The following is a 16,939-nucleotide window of genomic DNA, read 5'->3' as shown; positions in this document are numbered from 1 at the left end:
CCCTCTCCCCCGGTTTGTCTTGTGTCTCCCACCAATGTCCCCCCATGCTTGTCCTGTTACTCCCCCTGTTTGTCTCTTGTGTCCCCCTGCTTGTGTACCGTATCTGTCTTCCCTCAGTATTTGTCCCGTGTCTCTGTGTCTTCCCTCCGTCTATGTTCCGTTTGTTTGTCCCCCCTCCCTGTTTGTTCTGTTTGTCTTGTGTCTCTGTCTCACCTCTGTGTTTGTTCCGTGTGTTTTCCTGTTTCACCAGTGTTTGACCCATATCTGTGTCTCCCCTCTGTTTGTTCCATGTTTTTAATGTTAACCCTGTGTGTTTGTCCCATATCTGTGTCTCCCCTCTGTTTGTTCCATGTTTTTAATGTTTAACCCTGTGTGTTTGTCCCATATCTGTGTCTCCCCTCTGTTTGTTCCATGTTTTTAATGTTTAACCCTGTGTGTTTGTCCCATATCTGTGTCTCCCCTCTGTTTGTTCCATGTTTTTAATGTTTAACCCTGTGTGTTTGTCCCATATCTGTGTCTCCCCTCTGTTTGTTCCATGTTTTTAATGTTTAACCCTGTGTGTTTGTCCCATATCTGTGTCTCCCCTCTGTTTGTTCCATGTTTTTAATGTTTAACCCTGTGTGTTTGTCCCATACCTCTGTTTGTTCCTCTGTTTGTTCCGTGTCCTCACCGTGTTTCTCTCAATGTCTCCCACCTGTGTTGGTCTTGTGTTTGTCGCTGTGTTTGTCCCGTGAACCCCCCCTGTCATGTTTGTCCCCTGTCTCCCCCACCCTCATGTGTCCCCCACTCTCGGCCTGCACCTTGTCGTGGTGAGTGGGCTTTAAACCAAGACAGGCCTTTAAGCAGAAATACAAGATGGTTCAATTTCCAGCTCACTTAAAGGTTCTAAGGCTAAATACTGTCTACATTTAGCTGACATTTGTTTTTTTACCCAGTCAGCACGCTATGTGGATAGCCCAAGGTTTGGTGTTGCTGCTGTATTATGATGTTAACTTCATCTTCTCGTTGTGACAGGAACCAGGCTGGGGGTGTTCCTGTGTGCCTAGATGTTCCGGGGACCCCCACATGCAACAACAAACTCCAAATGCAACCAACCAACCAACCAACCAAACAACTCCAACTACCACCCAGACACTTGTCATGCCAACATGCTAATGCTAACATGCTAACATGCTAATGCTAAAATGCTAACATGCTAATGCTTACATGCTAATGCTAAAATGCTAACATGCTAACATGTTAATGCTAACATGCTAATGCTAACATGCTAACATGCTAACATGTTAACATGCTAACATGTTAATGTTAACATGCTAACATGCTAACATGCTAATGCTAACATGCTAACATGCTAATATGCTAACATGCTAATGCTAACATGCTAATGCTAACATGCTAATGCTAACATGCTAACATGCTAATGCTAACATGCTAATGCTAACATGCTAATGCTAACATGTTAACATGCTAATGCTAACATGCTAATGCTAACATGCTAATGCTAACATGCTAACATGCTAATGCTAACATGCTAATATGCTAACATGCTAATGCTAACATGTTAATATGCTAATGCTAACATGCTAAGGCTAACATGCTAACATGCTAATGCTAACATGCTAACATGCTAATGCTAACATGCTAACATGCTAATGCTAACATGCTAACATGTTAATGCTAACATGCTAACATGCTAATGCTAACATGCTAACATGCTAACATGCTAATGCTAACATGCTAACATGCTAACATGCTAATGCTAACATGCTAATATGCTAATGCTAACATGCTAAGGCTAACATGCTAATGCTAACATGCTAACATGCTAATGCTAACATGCTAATGCTAACATGCTAATGCTAACATGCTAACATGCTAACATGCTAATGCTAACATGCTAACATGCTAAGGCTAACATGCTAATGCTAACATGCTAAGGCTAACATGCTAATGCTAACATGCTAATGCTAACATGCTAACATGCTAATGCTAACATGCTAATGCTAACATGCTAATGTTAACATGCTAATGTTAACATGCTAATGCTAACATGCTAATGCTAACATGCTAATGCTAACATGCTAACATGCTAATGCTAACATGCTAATATGCTAACATGCTAATGCTAACATGCTAATATGCTAATGCTAACATGCTAAGGCTAACATGCTAAGGCTAACATGCTAACATGCTAAGGCTAACATGCTAACATGCTAATGCTAACATGCTAACATGCTAATGCTAACATGCTAACATGCTAATGCTAACATGCTAATGCTAACATGCTAATGCTAACATGCTAATGCTAACATGCTAACATGCTAACATGCTAATGCTAATGCTAACATGCTAATGCTAACATGCTAATGCTAACATGCTAATGCTAACATGCTAACATGCTAATGCTAACATGTTAATGCTAACATGCTAACATGCTAATGCTAACATGCTAACATGCTAATGCTAAAATGTTAACATGCTAACATGCTAATGCTAACATGCTAACATGTTAATGCTAACATGCTAACATGCTCATGCTAACATGCTAACATGCTAATGCTAACATGCTAACATGCTAACATGCTAATGCTGCAAACAGTATTGAATGTTAAAAGCCCACTGACTGTCAATGACAGGTATGTCCGAACAAATTGCTCTATCGCAAAAAGTAAAAGTCGAATGCGATTTTTGTTTTCGCCGTGAGTGACCCGAGGCATTGAGGTACGCCGTGTGCGATCGTGGTATTGGTACGATAAAAAACGTGGTTATAAGAGCGAGTTAAGAATTGTGCTTGTGATGAAAAAATTGCTGACTCATTCGGGTATTTAACATGGAGTTTATGACACATTATGATGGTACACCTGTCGCTTTCAGGGCTGTAGTTCACGTACTGTATGTATCTGGGCTTTGGTTGTGACATTGGGTGAAAGAGGACGAGTGTGGCTACAAAATTACCGAAACCCATGCGTGTAAAGTGAATATTTTGGCCGTGACGACGATTTGTTCGGAGAATTTCGGTACAGTCTTCACATTGGCTTCTCACTCTAAACCGCTCTCTCTCTGGGCGTGCGACACTCTGAGTCGAGATTATTGCTCAGACCACACACACTTTGAACTGCCATAGCGGGCAAACCGTGCAACGTATTCGAATTCCGTCTGAACCACCACAAAGTCGATGGCCCCGTGTGCTGTTTGACGTTTAAATCGTGTTTCTACGTAACAGTATGCCAGAGCAATGTGGCTCCAAAGTAACGTGTCGTTTTCTGTTTTTACCCGCGTCTCCCCATCGACTTTGAATGGGGCATTTTTCGCGTCGTTTATTGCGAATTACGTGGGCACGGTAACGCGAATCGGAAAGAAAAGCACAAGCACACCATTCCCGGCCGAGCCGCACGTTTTGATGTATATATTGCGGGGCTTTGGTAAACCGTGCGGCCGGCCATAGACGTCGAAGTTTCGCGTATTGGTGATTATTATTATTATTACTACGATTAAGTATGCGTTTTAGATTTCAACCTGTGTTTCTGCCATTGCATGGCAGGCACCCAGAATAATAAGAAAGAGGCAAACATCGTGGAAATAGCTGATCTACAACAGCTGTTATCACAATATGTATCTGCGGAACCAGTTCAAATAGGATTATTTTGGGGGTCACTGCCTGAAAAGGTTGAGAACCACTGGTCTAAATGAACATGAACAATTTTGTATTCATTCATTTTTGTTTTATTCTTACAATGGAAGATTTATAATACCCACTGTCTATAATATGCACCTGTTTATGAAATACCTTTAATTCATCTGTTTTTATTTTAATCATAATATGTGACTGTGATTGAACATGAAACATCGATGGAAAATAAAATGCCTTTGTTTTCTAGTGTGTATTGACTTAAACGTAGAGAACCAAACATATGACAACAACAAACTACTGTAACCCATTCCGAATACTGTGGAATTATTGTCATGGCTGGAGTTGTCTTTGAAGAGAGACGTTGCGTGGAGCTTCCTATTGGATGAATCAACTAGAAAGGGGAACTCTGTTACATGTGTACATCATTTGCTGCATATGAACAGTGACACAGTATGTAGCAGGTGTGGCGCCCTGTATGGGTGTATAAGTGAAATCACTTTAGGCCCTGTGTTGAGCATGGGACCTTTGTTTGTTTGTTTGATAAATGGTTAAAGCTCTATATTCTGATATTATATATTCATTGTAATAGAGCGTCGCAGTCCCGCCCCTACCATGGACCAGGAAATGATTCTCCGTTCATTTTCCTCATAGACATTTCAGAAAGTATTTATTTAAAGACGTTTACGCCGCGGACAAAGCCAACTCGAGTCGTGACAAATCATGACAACAAACACAATTTTTTGGGCCGAACAAATAATTAGAAAGAAGAAAAAAACGGCAGGTTACAACACTTTTTTTGTTGTTTTTCTTCTTTGTAATTATTTGTTTGGTCCAAAATATTGTTTGTGTTGTCATGAGTTGTCACAACTCGAGTTGGCTTTGTCCGCGGCGTAACCGTCTTTAAATAAATACTTTTTGAAATGTCTATGGGAAAAATGCATTGGGATTCATTTCCTGGTCCATGGTAGGGGGCGGGACTGCGACGCTCTATTGAGTGTTTGTTCAGTCACAGGGCTCTCCAGACATGTGAGAAGATTCAAATATGGCCAGTCTGGATCTGTTGCTGTTGTGTGAGATTGACCTGAGGGTCTACATCAGATCACAATGTTTGTTTTCTTTTAAAAAGAAGACGTCTTCATTGGTGTGTGGATGCCTGCATGGCTTCTATCCCTTTAACGTTAGAGGTTGTGGTGACAGCAGCTCCAATGAGTCTCGCTTCAGTTCAAACATGTTGATGTCTGGGTCAGAATTTTGCATTGAACATCCATCTGTGGTAGTTTCTGCATCATCGAGCGCCACGCATTATTTGAATGTCACACGCAGGCCTATTTTAGACTTAACTAGACAGGGTGGCAAAAAAATAAATATGAGGCATTAAGAGTTCAAGACACAGAGCATAATAAACACGAGTAGAAAAACTCAGCGGAAAGGTTATTACGGCCTATAGTGAAAAGAGGCGATCTACAAGCTCACAACGAGCTTGTCAATCAGCTGTTATCACAACATGTATCTGTGGAACCAGTTCAAATAGTATTTTCTTGGGGGGTCGCGGCCTGAAAAGGTTGAGAACCACTGGTCTAAATAATATGACCTGTTCATGAACAATTGTTTATTCATTCATTTTGATTATTCTTACAATGGAAGATGTATAATACCCACTGTCTATAATATGACCTGTTTATGAAATACCTTTAATTCATCTGTTTTTATTTTAATCATAATATGTGACTGTGATTGTGTGCAAGGCAATATTACAGCCAAGATGTTTTGTTGATTCTTTTGAGAATTGCAATTTGAGAATTGATTTTGTACAGACAGTAGAAGACGATAACTTGTTCACTTGTTCAGATTTAAGAGTTATGTGTTCCGTGGATCTATTTTTAAAGAAAATTGTAGATCAGCTTGCCTTGAATGATGTCATATCTGCAGTCTGCACTGTATATACCGTACCTTTTCAGGAGAGCAGGCCATAAGATCAAGGTCATGTACGGCGGCGGCTCAGGGGTAGAGTTTCCAGATGGTAACCGCAAGGTCGCCAGTTCAAACCCGGGCTCCCCCAGAGTTAGTGTCGAAGTGTCCTTGAGCAAGACACTGAATCCCTAATTGCTAATCTAATCCCTAATCTATGTAAAGCGCCTTGGATAAAGGCGCTATATAAATGCACCATTTAGCATTTATTTACATGAAACATGTCTCGTTTTATTTTTAAGTATCAAATGACTGAAAAATAAATATGTTTCTTCATTGTGTCATTTGACACTAAAAAAATAAAATGAGACGTTTCATATTAAAACTATAAATCTGTGTATGTATTACATATTCAAACCTATGTATTTTACTAATACTAAACAACTAAGACTAGACTAGATTAACAACAAATACTTTCAGAAGACTAAATGGGACTAAAGACTAAATGTGTGTTTTCAAAAGACTAAGACTAAATCAAAATAATTTACACTGGTGTTCACTGTTCATTTGAATAGTTGTTGTTTTCAGAAGAACATTGAGAAGAGTTGTTATATCAGGTCAACTGTGTTCAAATCCATCTTCTGTATCGGTTACAGGACACACACAGAGCCTTAGAATGAAAGACACACTGGCGAATGGCACCAACTCCTCCATCTCCTCTTTTTCATCAGATGACAACACCGGTCTGGCCCTACAGATTACTATCAACTCCATCAAGCTCATCCTGGGTCTGCCCATCAACAGCTACGTTCTGTGGCTGATACTGAGTGGAGCTGGTGGGACGATCACCTCCGCGTTCTCAACCTGATCATCTCTACCTTGACCGATGTCTTGTACTTTGCCTAGCTCTTCACATCATTAATTAATTAATTAATTTTGGACATAGATTTGCATAGACATAGATTTGCTTTTGTTTTGTTTTTCTTATTCTCCATCCCATCGTTCCAGTGTTGTATCTGTGTGGAGCGTTACATAGCCGTGTTTCACCCTGTGGTGTTTCTGAGGTACAAAGCTCTTCAGTACAGGGTGGCCTGTTGCTGCCCTGTCTGGCTGACGGGGCTTGCAGTCAGCTTGTTAATTGTTATATCTGATACAGTGTTTCCTTACTACTTCTTGATGTGCTTTTGGATGGTATTTGATATGTTGTTGTTTATTTAATTTATTGAATTACTCGTGGTAATTAGAGATGTTGACAATTACTCTTATTGCATTAATGTTTAACATATTATGTAGATACATTTTTAATGGTAAAGCATTGTTTCTTAGGTGAAATCTGCCCCCTCCCCCCCAGGTGATGGTAAAGTAAAAAAAGTAATACCTTAAAGTTTTCTTTTCTATTATATTTAGGCAAAAGATATACATTAAATATAATAGAAAATACCTTCACTGCTAGGCGGCTATTATAAAACCAGTCAAATATTGGCGAAATTGGCAAATAATATTAGAAAGAGGCAACCATTGTGAACATAGCTGATCTACATGCTCACAACGAGCTTGTCAATCGGCTGTTATCACAACATGTATCTGCGGAACCAGTCCAAAAGGATTATTTTGGGGGGTCTTGGCCTGAAAAGGTTGAAAACCACTGGTCTAAATTATATGACCTGTTCATGAACTATTTTTATTAATACATTAATTTGGGTTATTCATACAATGGAACTGGAACATGACGCATGTGTGACGGATACATACCCACTGTCTGTAATATGACCTGTTCATGAACTACTTTTAATTAATCTGTTTTTCATCATCACTCATAATGTGTCACTGATGGAAAATGAACCATTGATGGAAAATAAAAGTCTAGTGAAGAAACTTTGGTTGCTGTGTATTGACTTTAAACGTACAGAACCAAACATAGTCCACAATCAAAGTTTACAAGTTGAATAGGCCTACTACGTTGAAATGGGCCATCAAGTCACACTTCTTAGAGCACCCCCCCACAGGAGGTGAGGGGGTGTCGGGTGGGTCACAACAATGCATTCCATTCCAAGACTGCCACCTACAACAGACATCAACGTGCCTCTTGGAGCACCCCTTGGAGCACCCCTTGGAGCAATTGAAATGGGCCATCAAGTCACACTTCTTAGAGAACCCGCCCCCCCCCCCCCCCCCCCCCCCACACACACACACAGAGATAGTGGGGTGGAAATAACGAGACAGGCATTGGTCTGTATAGTAGTGCTTTTAATTGACATGGTATGTATTATGTCGCTATGAATCACGCTGGATTATAATTTCTTCAAATCCCTATATTCTTCTCTCTTCCTATCTCCCTCTAGGTCTGGCTTATTAACCAGGCTAATCTCCCCCCTCTCTCTCTCTCACTCTCATAATGTGATCATTACCAGGTGATCTGTCCAATGCCAGACAACCAGTGACCATTAACACGTTTAATCTCTGCATTTGAATGTATTGTCTACAGTGAATTAATCAATCAACCCTCTCACTTTGGAATAATCTTCCACACAGATTTTGGACCATTTTAGTCTGGCTTTTAATAGTGTGACGTTTATTGTTTATTGTTGTTATTTTGTTTGTTTGTTCTACTGTTGCACTGTGATAGACTACGGTCTACCTGTTCTCTGGAAAGCACTTTGGGTCAACTGCTGTTGTTTTTAAATGTGCTATATAAATACAATTGACTTGACTAAAGTCGGGGTGTGCGTACAGGGTGTGCGGTATTATACTTGTAAAAGACAAGATGTGAAGGCTTGTGTACTAATTATGAAGACTGTTTGCAATCATTTTAGGGGGTGGGTGGCAGTTTGTGTTTTGGAAGACAAATAGTATTTTGGAAAACAGTTTTTCTTGTTGTTTCTTCACACAGAGCTATGTTACTGAAATAATGTGGAGCAATCCTCTTATGGCTCTGCTGCAGTAACAATTAATTATAATTAATATCCACTTATTCAATATTGTTAGACTATACATATATTATCCAGATAGCCAGATACTCTATATTGGATATAGATAGATTCATATATTAAATATGAAGCTTACAAAGCAATCTCACAGTTAGCAGTTTATTTCTAGAATGTTGCATAGAGCATGACCTGGGGGAGGAGTCAGAGAGGGGTGGAGCTCATGCAGCAGTTTGTTAGGTTGAGATTGGTGGCTGATGACTGTATTGTTCCACTCTTTGGCCAATCAACACCAAGCAGTTAGTGGTTCCACCTCAGGCTCTCCAGTATAAGAAGAGTTTGTAGTTGTTCTTCACAACTCCTCCAGGATATCACATTTGACTGTGGACTCCAGACTTCAGCTGAACTCTATCAACACACCCAAGGATCATCAAGACCTCTGTAAGTTACTTACTGTGTCTATATGGATATACAGCATGCCATAAGGATGTTTTTTTATCTAGTCATTTGTTTGTTTTGATTTATTTTAGCATTGACTACCTGTTGTCATGTATTTTCTAAAATATAAAATGATTGTAGAATCGAATTATAAATGGATGCTAAATTGATAATAGGGTACATTAATTTAACACTATAGGTTTTGCTATTTTAAGTCCAGGAATGCCTCTAAACAACATGTCCTTTGTCTTTGTTTCCAATTCAGTGTTGCATCATCAGTCTGGCTTCCCTGTTCTACCAGAGGTGAATGAACAAAGAAGCTTGGCTAAGCAAAAATGCCACTGCTGTGATCAGTGTGGTAAACACTTTCCTACAATGTCTAAACTTAAAAGACACCAGATTATTCATACTGGAGAGAAACCCTATGGGTGTGATCAGTGTGGACAACATTTCTCTCTAATGTCCAGCCTTAAAAGCCACCAGATAATTCACACTGGAGAGAAAGCCTATGGATGTGATGAGTGTGGACAACACTTCTCTATAATGGGAAATCTTAAAAGACACAAGAGAATTCATACTGGAGAGAAACCCTATGGATGTGATCAGTGTGGACAACATTTCTCTGAAATGTCCAGCCTTAAAAGCCACCAGAGAATTCACACAGGAGAGAAACCCTATGGATGTGATCAGTGTGGGCAACACTTCTCTCAGTTGTCTGACCTTAAAAAACACCAGAGAATTCACACTGGAGAGAAACCCTATGGATGTGATCAATGTGGACAAAACTTCTCTCAAATGGGAAATCTTAAAACACACCAGAGAATTCACACTGGAGAGAAATCCTATGGATGTGATCAGTGTGGTAAAAGCTTCTCTCGAACGGACAGTCTTAAAAAACACCAGAGAATTCACACTGGAGAGAAACCCTATGGATGTGATCAATGTGGACAACACTTCTCTCAAATGTCAAGCCTAACACTCACCAGAAATTTCACACTGGAGAGAAACCCTATGGATGTGATCAATGTGGACAACACTTCTCTCAAATGTCAAGCCTTAAAACACACCAGAAAATTCATACTGGAGATAAACCCTATGGATGTGATCAGTGTGATAAACGCTTCTCTCGAATGGACAGTCTTAAAACACACCAGATAATTCACACTGGAGAGAAACCATATGGATGTGATGATTGTGGACAACACTTCTCTCAAATGTCAAGCCTTAAAACACACCAGAAAATTCATACTGGAGATAAACCCTATGGATGTGATCAGTGTGATAAACACTTCTCTCGAATGGACAGTCTTAAAACACACCAGAGAATTCACACTGGAGAGAAACCATATGGATGTGATGATTGTGGACAACACTTCTCTCAAATGGCACACCTTAAAAGCCACCAGAGAATTCACACTGGAGAGAAACCCTATGGATGTGATCAGTGTGGTAAACGCTTCTCTCGTTTGTCTGACCTTAAAAAACACCAGAGAATTCACACTGGAGAGAAACCATATGTGACCACATTTGACTGAGAGACTGCCTTTGGATTTTTTTGAATTTTTGTTTTTTCACGTCATATGAAAGCAGGGAATCATAGCTTCAAATTGACATATTGGTTGTTCAGTTTGACCCACCAGTTTTGGAGATATGGCTTATAGAGTAATGTCTTGCAGAACATATCGAGTTGAGAAAACAGGCTTGAAAGGTTCACTTCTGTGGTCTCTAACATTACACCTAGCTACATGTTTAAGCATTTATTTCATATTTACATGTTGATTTCAGCTCTGACACTTATTTCAGACATGCTCTAGTATGTGAAGAGTCTGCCTGTGCTATTAACTCATTTTGAAAAAAAAAAGTTTTTCTCCTCTGGTGAAAAGCTGGAATGTGCGCGATGGCAGGCTCTCAGTCAAATCTGGTCACATATGGATGTGATGATTGTGGACAACACTTCTCTCAAATGGCACACCTTAAAAGCCACCAGAGAATTCACACTGGAGAGAAACCCAAATGATTTTTTTTGTTGATTTTGTTTAACTTGTTAATGGATTTTCTTATTGGACATTTTCAAGACATTTTAAATTAGAAACATTGTCTGTGACAGGAAATAAATTAGCACGTAATCACATTTTGTACATACATGTGTAAGTATGGATGAAATAAAACGTGTTACAAAATACATATTGTGTACGTTCTTATATATTATGGCTACAGCCATTGGTCAAATATATGAAAGGAGTCACAGACATCCATATACAAGCTTCCCATTGTATTTTCAAACACCATTTTAACCATGTTAGATTAATTGAACATATCCTGACGAAACGGTGTATCCTCTTCTCCATGAAATAAAAATGTTGAGCTCAAGGCCGGTGTGCGAACTACATCTCCTTTCATCAGATTCATTGAAAACACCCATATTCTGGTGACTGTCATAATGTGTGAGGGTGAGTGATTTTTATTACTTTTAATTCATTTTTTTATTTTCTAGTTTTTCTACTTGATGAGGCATTTCTGTCTCTTTTTATATTTGACATTGCACGTTGACATCACAAGATGTATTCTCTTTCTTTCCTACTCAGATCATGCATCTCAAATGGCCAATTCTCTGGTTACCATTTCAGATTTGGCCCATGGGCCTTCTTCTCTTCATAGTACTGGTCAATTTTTATTATTAACACATTTCACATTATGAAATAGTAATAATTATGTTAGTGAAATGGGTATGGAGACGTGGGAAGACCTCTGTTACTGAACAAACAATATAGCAATGATTAGTAGAGCTATTTTAACAAAACATATCCCTTACAAGTTACAGCACCTTTAACATTTCACAAAGGATGATAATAATAATAGGTTCTGTGTCATAGACCTATTTCTGTAGTTCTGTTGAAACTCAAAGAGGTGTAAAATGGTCTCAGTTCATCCATAATGTGATCATTAACAGGTGATCTGTCCAATGCCAGACAACCAGTGACCATTAACACGTTTAATCTCTGCATTTGAATGCATTGTCTATAGTGAATGAAGCATCAGCCATCATCATTTAGCCTGTTTACATTTTAACCTGGGGAAAGAATGTGGGGTTTGTTCATTATTTAGCATTTGAAAAAACATTGAATAAAAGTGCAGTCGAACCCTATTCAAACTAATTCCACACACCTGCATGCTCCTCATTCCCTCAGAGCAACACAACCTGAACAATGACTTAAAGTTGTCCAGGTTTTCCAGGTTTACACAAATACAGTTGTTGCTGTTATTGTGTCTCTGTTGTTAATAGCAATGTAATGATGGATATAGGATATGATTATTATATGGATAATGACGTATCCTGATTTATCCTGACTTATCCTGGTCATGAATTAATAATGCCTTACACTATGGACACATGGTCTACACATTACACAATGGAATTTCACTGTAAATATAGATAAGCGATTAAATGAGAACAATAGAGCACAATTTGCTATGAGACTTTGAGGATTTGACAATATACTAATTTGTTGTTAGGCCTTGACCAGTCCTGTACAGAAGACCCACCACTGTCAAACAAATTGAACTTGCATTGCAATTTAGGGTGTGCGGTAGTATACTTGTAAAAGACAAGATGTGAAGGAAGAGAGTAAACTGTCATTTCCAGTCTTTTTTCTGTTTGGTACAGCCCTTAAGTTTTGTGGTGAGGTCAAGTACGTCAAGCCACTATTTAACAAATGACCTATCTGATGATAGGGACATCTACAGGCAACGTAGAATGTGATATGCACAAGCCAACATGATTGTACGTAAGTTTAGTATTGTCATGGTCTGGCCCTCTGCCTGTTTATTCCCCTCTTTCTGTATCTCTCCCTCTGCCCAGTTGTGTCTGTCTTTCCACTTCAGCCACTCCCACTTCCCATTGCAGCCCTCAGTCCTAGTTACACACCTGGTTCCACTCTCATCAGCCCAGCCAATTATAAACCTGTGAACTCTGCTACAATCAACCCACCACCTATAAATACTGGACTCCTTGCACAAACTAACTCTCAGAACATAAAACGTCGTTGTCCCCTGCTCTACCTTGATGTTTTGGGTTTTGTCATTTTGACAACAACTATGAAGACATAGAAGACAACAACAAACTACTGTAACCCGTTGGATATATGCGAATACTGTGGAATTATTGTAATGGCTAGAGTTGTCTGTGAAAAGAGACATTGCTTGGAGCTTCCCATTGTATGAATCAACTAGGGAACTTGGTTATATTTGTACATCATTTGCTGCACATGATCAGTGACATATGTACAGTATGTAGCAGGTGTGGCGCCCTGTATGGGTGTATAAGTGAAATCACTTTAGGCTCTGTGTTAAGCATGGGACTATTGTGTGTTTGTTTGTTACGTGGTTAAAGCTCTATATTCTGATATACTCATTGTAATAGTGTTTGTTCAGTCACAGGGCTCTCCATGTCTGTGTAATAAACAATGTGAGAAGATTAATAAACAATATCATATAAGATTCAGTGTCCATCCATGATATGGCGTCTTTATACCACTGCTATCAACTCCATCAAGCTCATCCTGGGTCTCCCCTAACCTGACTCCGCCATATGGGGCAGCAGAGAGTACACTGGGTACTCTCTGCTGCCCCATCTGGCGGAGTCAGGTTAGGTCTCCCCATCAACAGCTACGTTCTGTGGCTGATACTGAGTGGAGCTGGTGGAATGATCGCCTCCGAGTTCTTCTATCTCAACCTGATCGTATCTGTGACCATCTCTTCCCTGGCCTCTGTCTTTTACTTTGCATGGCTCTTCACATGCACATTAATTTTGTTCAGGGTTTTTTCGCATTACTTCTAGTGTTTTTTCTGGTTCCCTGTTCCATTACAGTCAGAACAGCAGCATCACTCCCAATCTTCCGCCATAGTCTGAAAACTCACCTTTTCAGACTCCATCATGGCCCGTAGCACTTACCTTACCCCCTTAGATAGCACTTTTGTAGACTTGGATAGCATCTGATACATACTTATAGCATGTTATGTAGACAGCACTAGAATTGCATTGTATGTAGTCTTAGCACTTCATAGTAGCCTACATATGTATAGCATAGAATAGTATACATTGACACGATCGTAGACAGGAACACCCACAAACGTCACATCCGGTTTTAGCCCGGTTTTTCCCCATAGAGTTATAATAGCGTATGATCCTTTGGATCACGTTCAGAGCGATGTGTTGGATGATAGAAATATTGACAGCCAAGAAAAATCCATCAGAAAGACATCTGGAACACTCGCCCTCGGAAAGTTGACTACGTATACGAGACGATTTAGCCATGGTTCACATGGCGCTCGTCTGTCATGGCGGAACTTCAACCTGTTTTATGCACTTTTCCCATTTAGAACGTTAACGTCTACATACATGTTCAGATTTCAAATATAAAGTGCTCGCCCCAGAGCCATTGATGTTACAATCCTCGTCGGGTGGGTAATAGTACCCGTGTCTTCCGCATTGTTCAATAAAAAGCGTTTTAATCCGATCGGTGACCATTTTATCAGAGTTATAATGCACCAACCGATAGGGGCGCATGGCCATAAACTGATTAAACATTGCTTTTTATTGAACAATACGGAAGATACCGGCACTTATTCCCGCCCTAGCAGAATTGTAACATCTATGGTCCTGGGGTGAGCACTTTATATTTGTAATCGGAACATTTGTGTAGGCGTAAGCCGCCGCAAGGACTGTAAATGGAGAATGTGCGTAAAACACTTCAGTCCAGGCCAGGGCTACCATGTGCTCACAGCGCGTTGCGACACGTTGTTTGTAGATGGGGTTCAAGTGGTTTATAGTCAGAGTATCCTTATCTAATTATACTTTATTGCAGCGTCAAGTTGCACAAGCATAACCACCACTGAAATCGGACATCGATCTCCCTCTCCCTGCATGTTACAAAACATTGTGTTACCGCGGCGCAGTGTTTACTCGCCTGGTAGAGACAATTAAGTAAACTTAACGTAATATCAAAAACCAACAGCCATTAAGTCATCAATAATGTTTATAGAACACATTGTAGTGAATTCTAAGTAGTTTAGAGACAGTTGGAACTTGGAACGGAGCCATCGGTGTGCGGTCGAAACGAATGGTGTCGGTAGTCTACTTGGAATTCACTAAAACATGTTCTATAAACATCATTGATGAATTAATGGCTTTTTAAAATGTATATATTATGATAAGTTTCAGTGATCATATCTATAGAAAAGTGTCTCTTACCATATAGCGAATATATCAGTCCATTGTGTTGTGCTGGATCATGCCCATGCAGTCAAGGAAAACATTTCAATCGGCCTCTAGCTTGTTTCATTTTCTAAAGTAGCGTTCCTTGTCGAGTGGCAACAAGGATCTGTGCCTGTGATCTGGCAAGCCATGACACCTACTTTTAAATTAGTAGTATTTAAAGCATCTGTGTTTGAAAACCCAACACTTCACTGTTTATTCCGGTTGGGAGAACTCTGAACTTTCCCCCGGCTCCACGCCTCCTGTGACTGCAGTTCCACCTGTAGACCCGCCTCCTATGACTGCAGTTCCGCCTGTAGACCCGCCTCCTATGACTGCAGTTCCGCCTGCAGACCCGCCTCCTATGACCGCAGTTCCGCCTGCAGACCCGCCTCCTATGACTGCAGTTCCGCCTGCAGAACCGCCTCCTATGACTGCAGTTTCGCCTGCAGACCCGCCTGCTGTGCTTGCGGCCCCCCTGGCGCCGCCTCTGCCTGCAGCCCCCCTGGCGCCGCCTCTACCTGCAGCCCCCCTGGCGCCGCCTCTGCCTGCAGCCCCCCTGGCGCCGCCTCTACCTGCAGCTCTCCTGGCGCCGCCTCTACCTGCAGCTCTCCTGGCGCCGCCTCTACCTGCAGCTCTCCTGGCGCCGCCTCTATCTGCAGCTCTTCTGGCCCCGCCTCTGCCTGTAGCTCCCCTGGCACCACCCATGGCTGCAGCTTCCCTGGCATCGCCTCCGCTGGTGGCTTCCCAAGCATACCCTGTGGCTCCCCTGCCTCCGCCTGCGGCTTTCCTGGCTTCGGTGTCCTCTGCCTCGTCTCGGCCTCCAGGCCGACCACCAAACAACACCTCCGCCTTGTCTCGGCCTTCAGGCCGACCACCGGATGTCACCTCCACCTCGTCTCAGCTCCCTGGTCGTCCACCGGACATCGCCTCATCTCCGTCATCTCAGCCCCCTGGTTGTCCTCCTGATGTCTCCTCTGCCCTGGTCTATCATCCGGGCCGCCCACCTGAAATCATCTGCTCAGCCCTTATCCAGTCTCCCAGACCCCTTTGCTGTGGTCCATTGCCTCAGTCCCCCTCCTCCGGACCCCCTCCGCCCACCCTGCTCAGTGTTCCGGGCCAGCATTGTGGGACGTCTGGAAGCCGTCCCTTGAGGGGGAGGTACTGTCATGGTTTGACTCTTCCCCTATCTGCATGTCCATGTCAGCCACTCCCACTTTCCATTCCTACTGAGTCCTTGTCACACACCTGTTCCCACTCCCTCTTCAGCCCAACAGTGATGTCCCTTCCACACCTGTGAACACTTCGGCATTACCCTGATCCCCTTATAACTGGACTCATTCCACACACACACTGCCAGAACATTATTTGTGTTTCCCCTGATGTTCCCTTGTAGTGTCTGTTTCTTCGTCATGCCCCAGAGAGGTTTATGCTTTGTGCTTCTTGTAAGTTTTGCATTTTGGACATTTTGTTGACTGTTTTGGACTTGACTGTTTTGCACATCTAAGGGTGAAGTTTGCATAGTGACTATACATTTCCATGGAAAGAAAAACAATATGAAAATGTTTTTTAGTGCAGGTGTGCAACACACAAACATTAGTGGAAGGAGGAGCAGGGAAAGGTATAGTTAGAGAAGGCAAAGCACATAGTTCATCATTTGGAGGATCTGCTCTCATCAGGGAGAAAGTGACCGTCGGACGAAGAGACTTCACCAAAACACCAACTCAGAGATCTGAGACACTCTGCTGGCATCAAAAGGTGAGATCCCTTTATATAATATATAAT

At 41.3% G+C, this 16,939-nt stretch overlaps 1 protein-coding gene across 1 annotated transcript in view; it reads left to right on the top strand.

Moving 5' to 3' along the window:
• Positions 1–16,454, top strand: part of LOC306918571 (uncharacterized protein) — a gene marked incomplete at both ends in the record, with an annotated part of 81,582 nt that extends 65,128 nt beyond the window's left edge. Inside the window, 3 exons of the mRNA XM_079531464.1 lie at positions 118–251; positions 15,790–16,315; positions 16,424–16,454. Of these exons, the coding sequence (XP_079387590.1) occupies positions 118–251; positions 15,790–16,315; positions 16,424–16,454 (691 nt within the window). The remainder of the gene's footprint in view (positions 1–117; positions 252–15,789; positions 16,316–16,423) is intronic.
• Between the last annotated feature and the right edge of the window lie 485 nt (positions 16,455–16,939).

The sequence above is a fragment of the Electrona antarctica genome (genome assembly GCF_951216825.1).
Source record: "Electrona antarctica genome assembly, contig: scaffold_84, whole genome shotgun sequence".
NCBI lineage: Eukaryota > Metazoa > Chordata > Actinopteri > Myctophiformes > Myctophidae > Electrona > Electrona antarctica.
The sequence above is the reverse complement of the archived record's forward strand: the minus strand, read 5'-3'. Positions and strand labels throughout refer to the sequence as shown.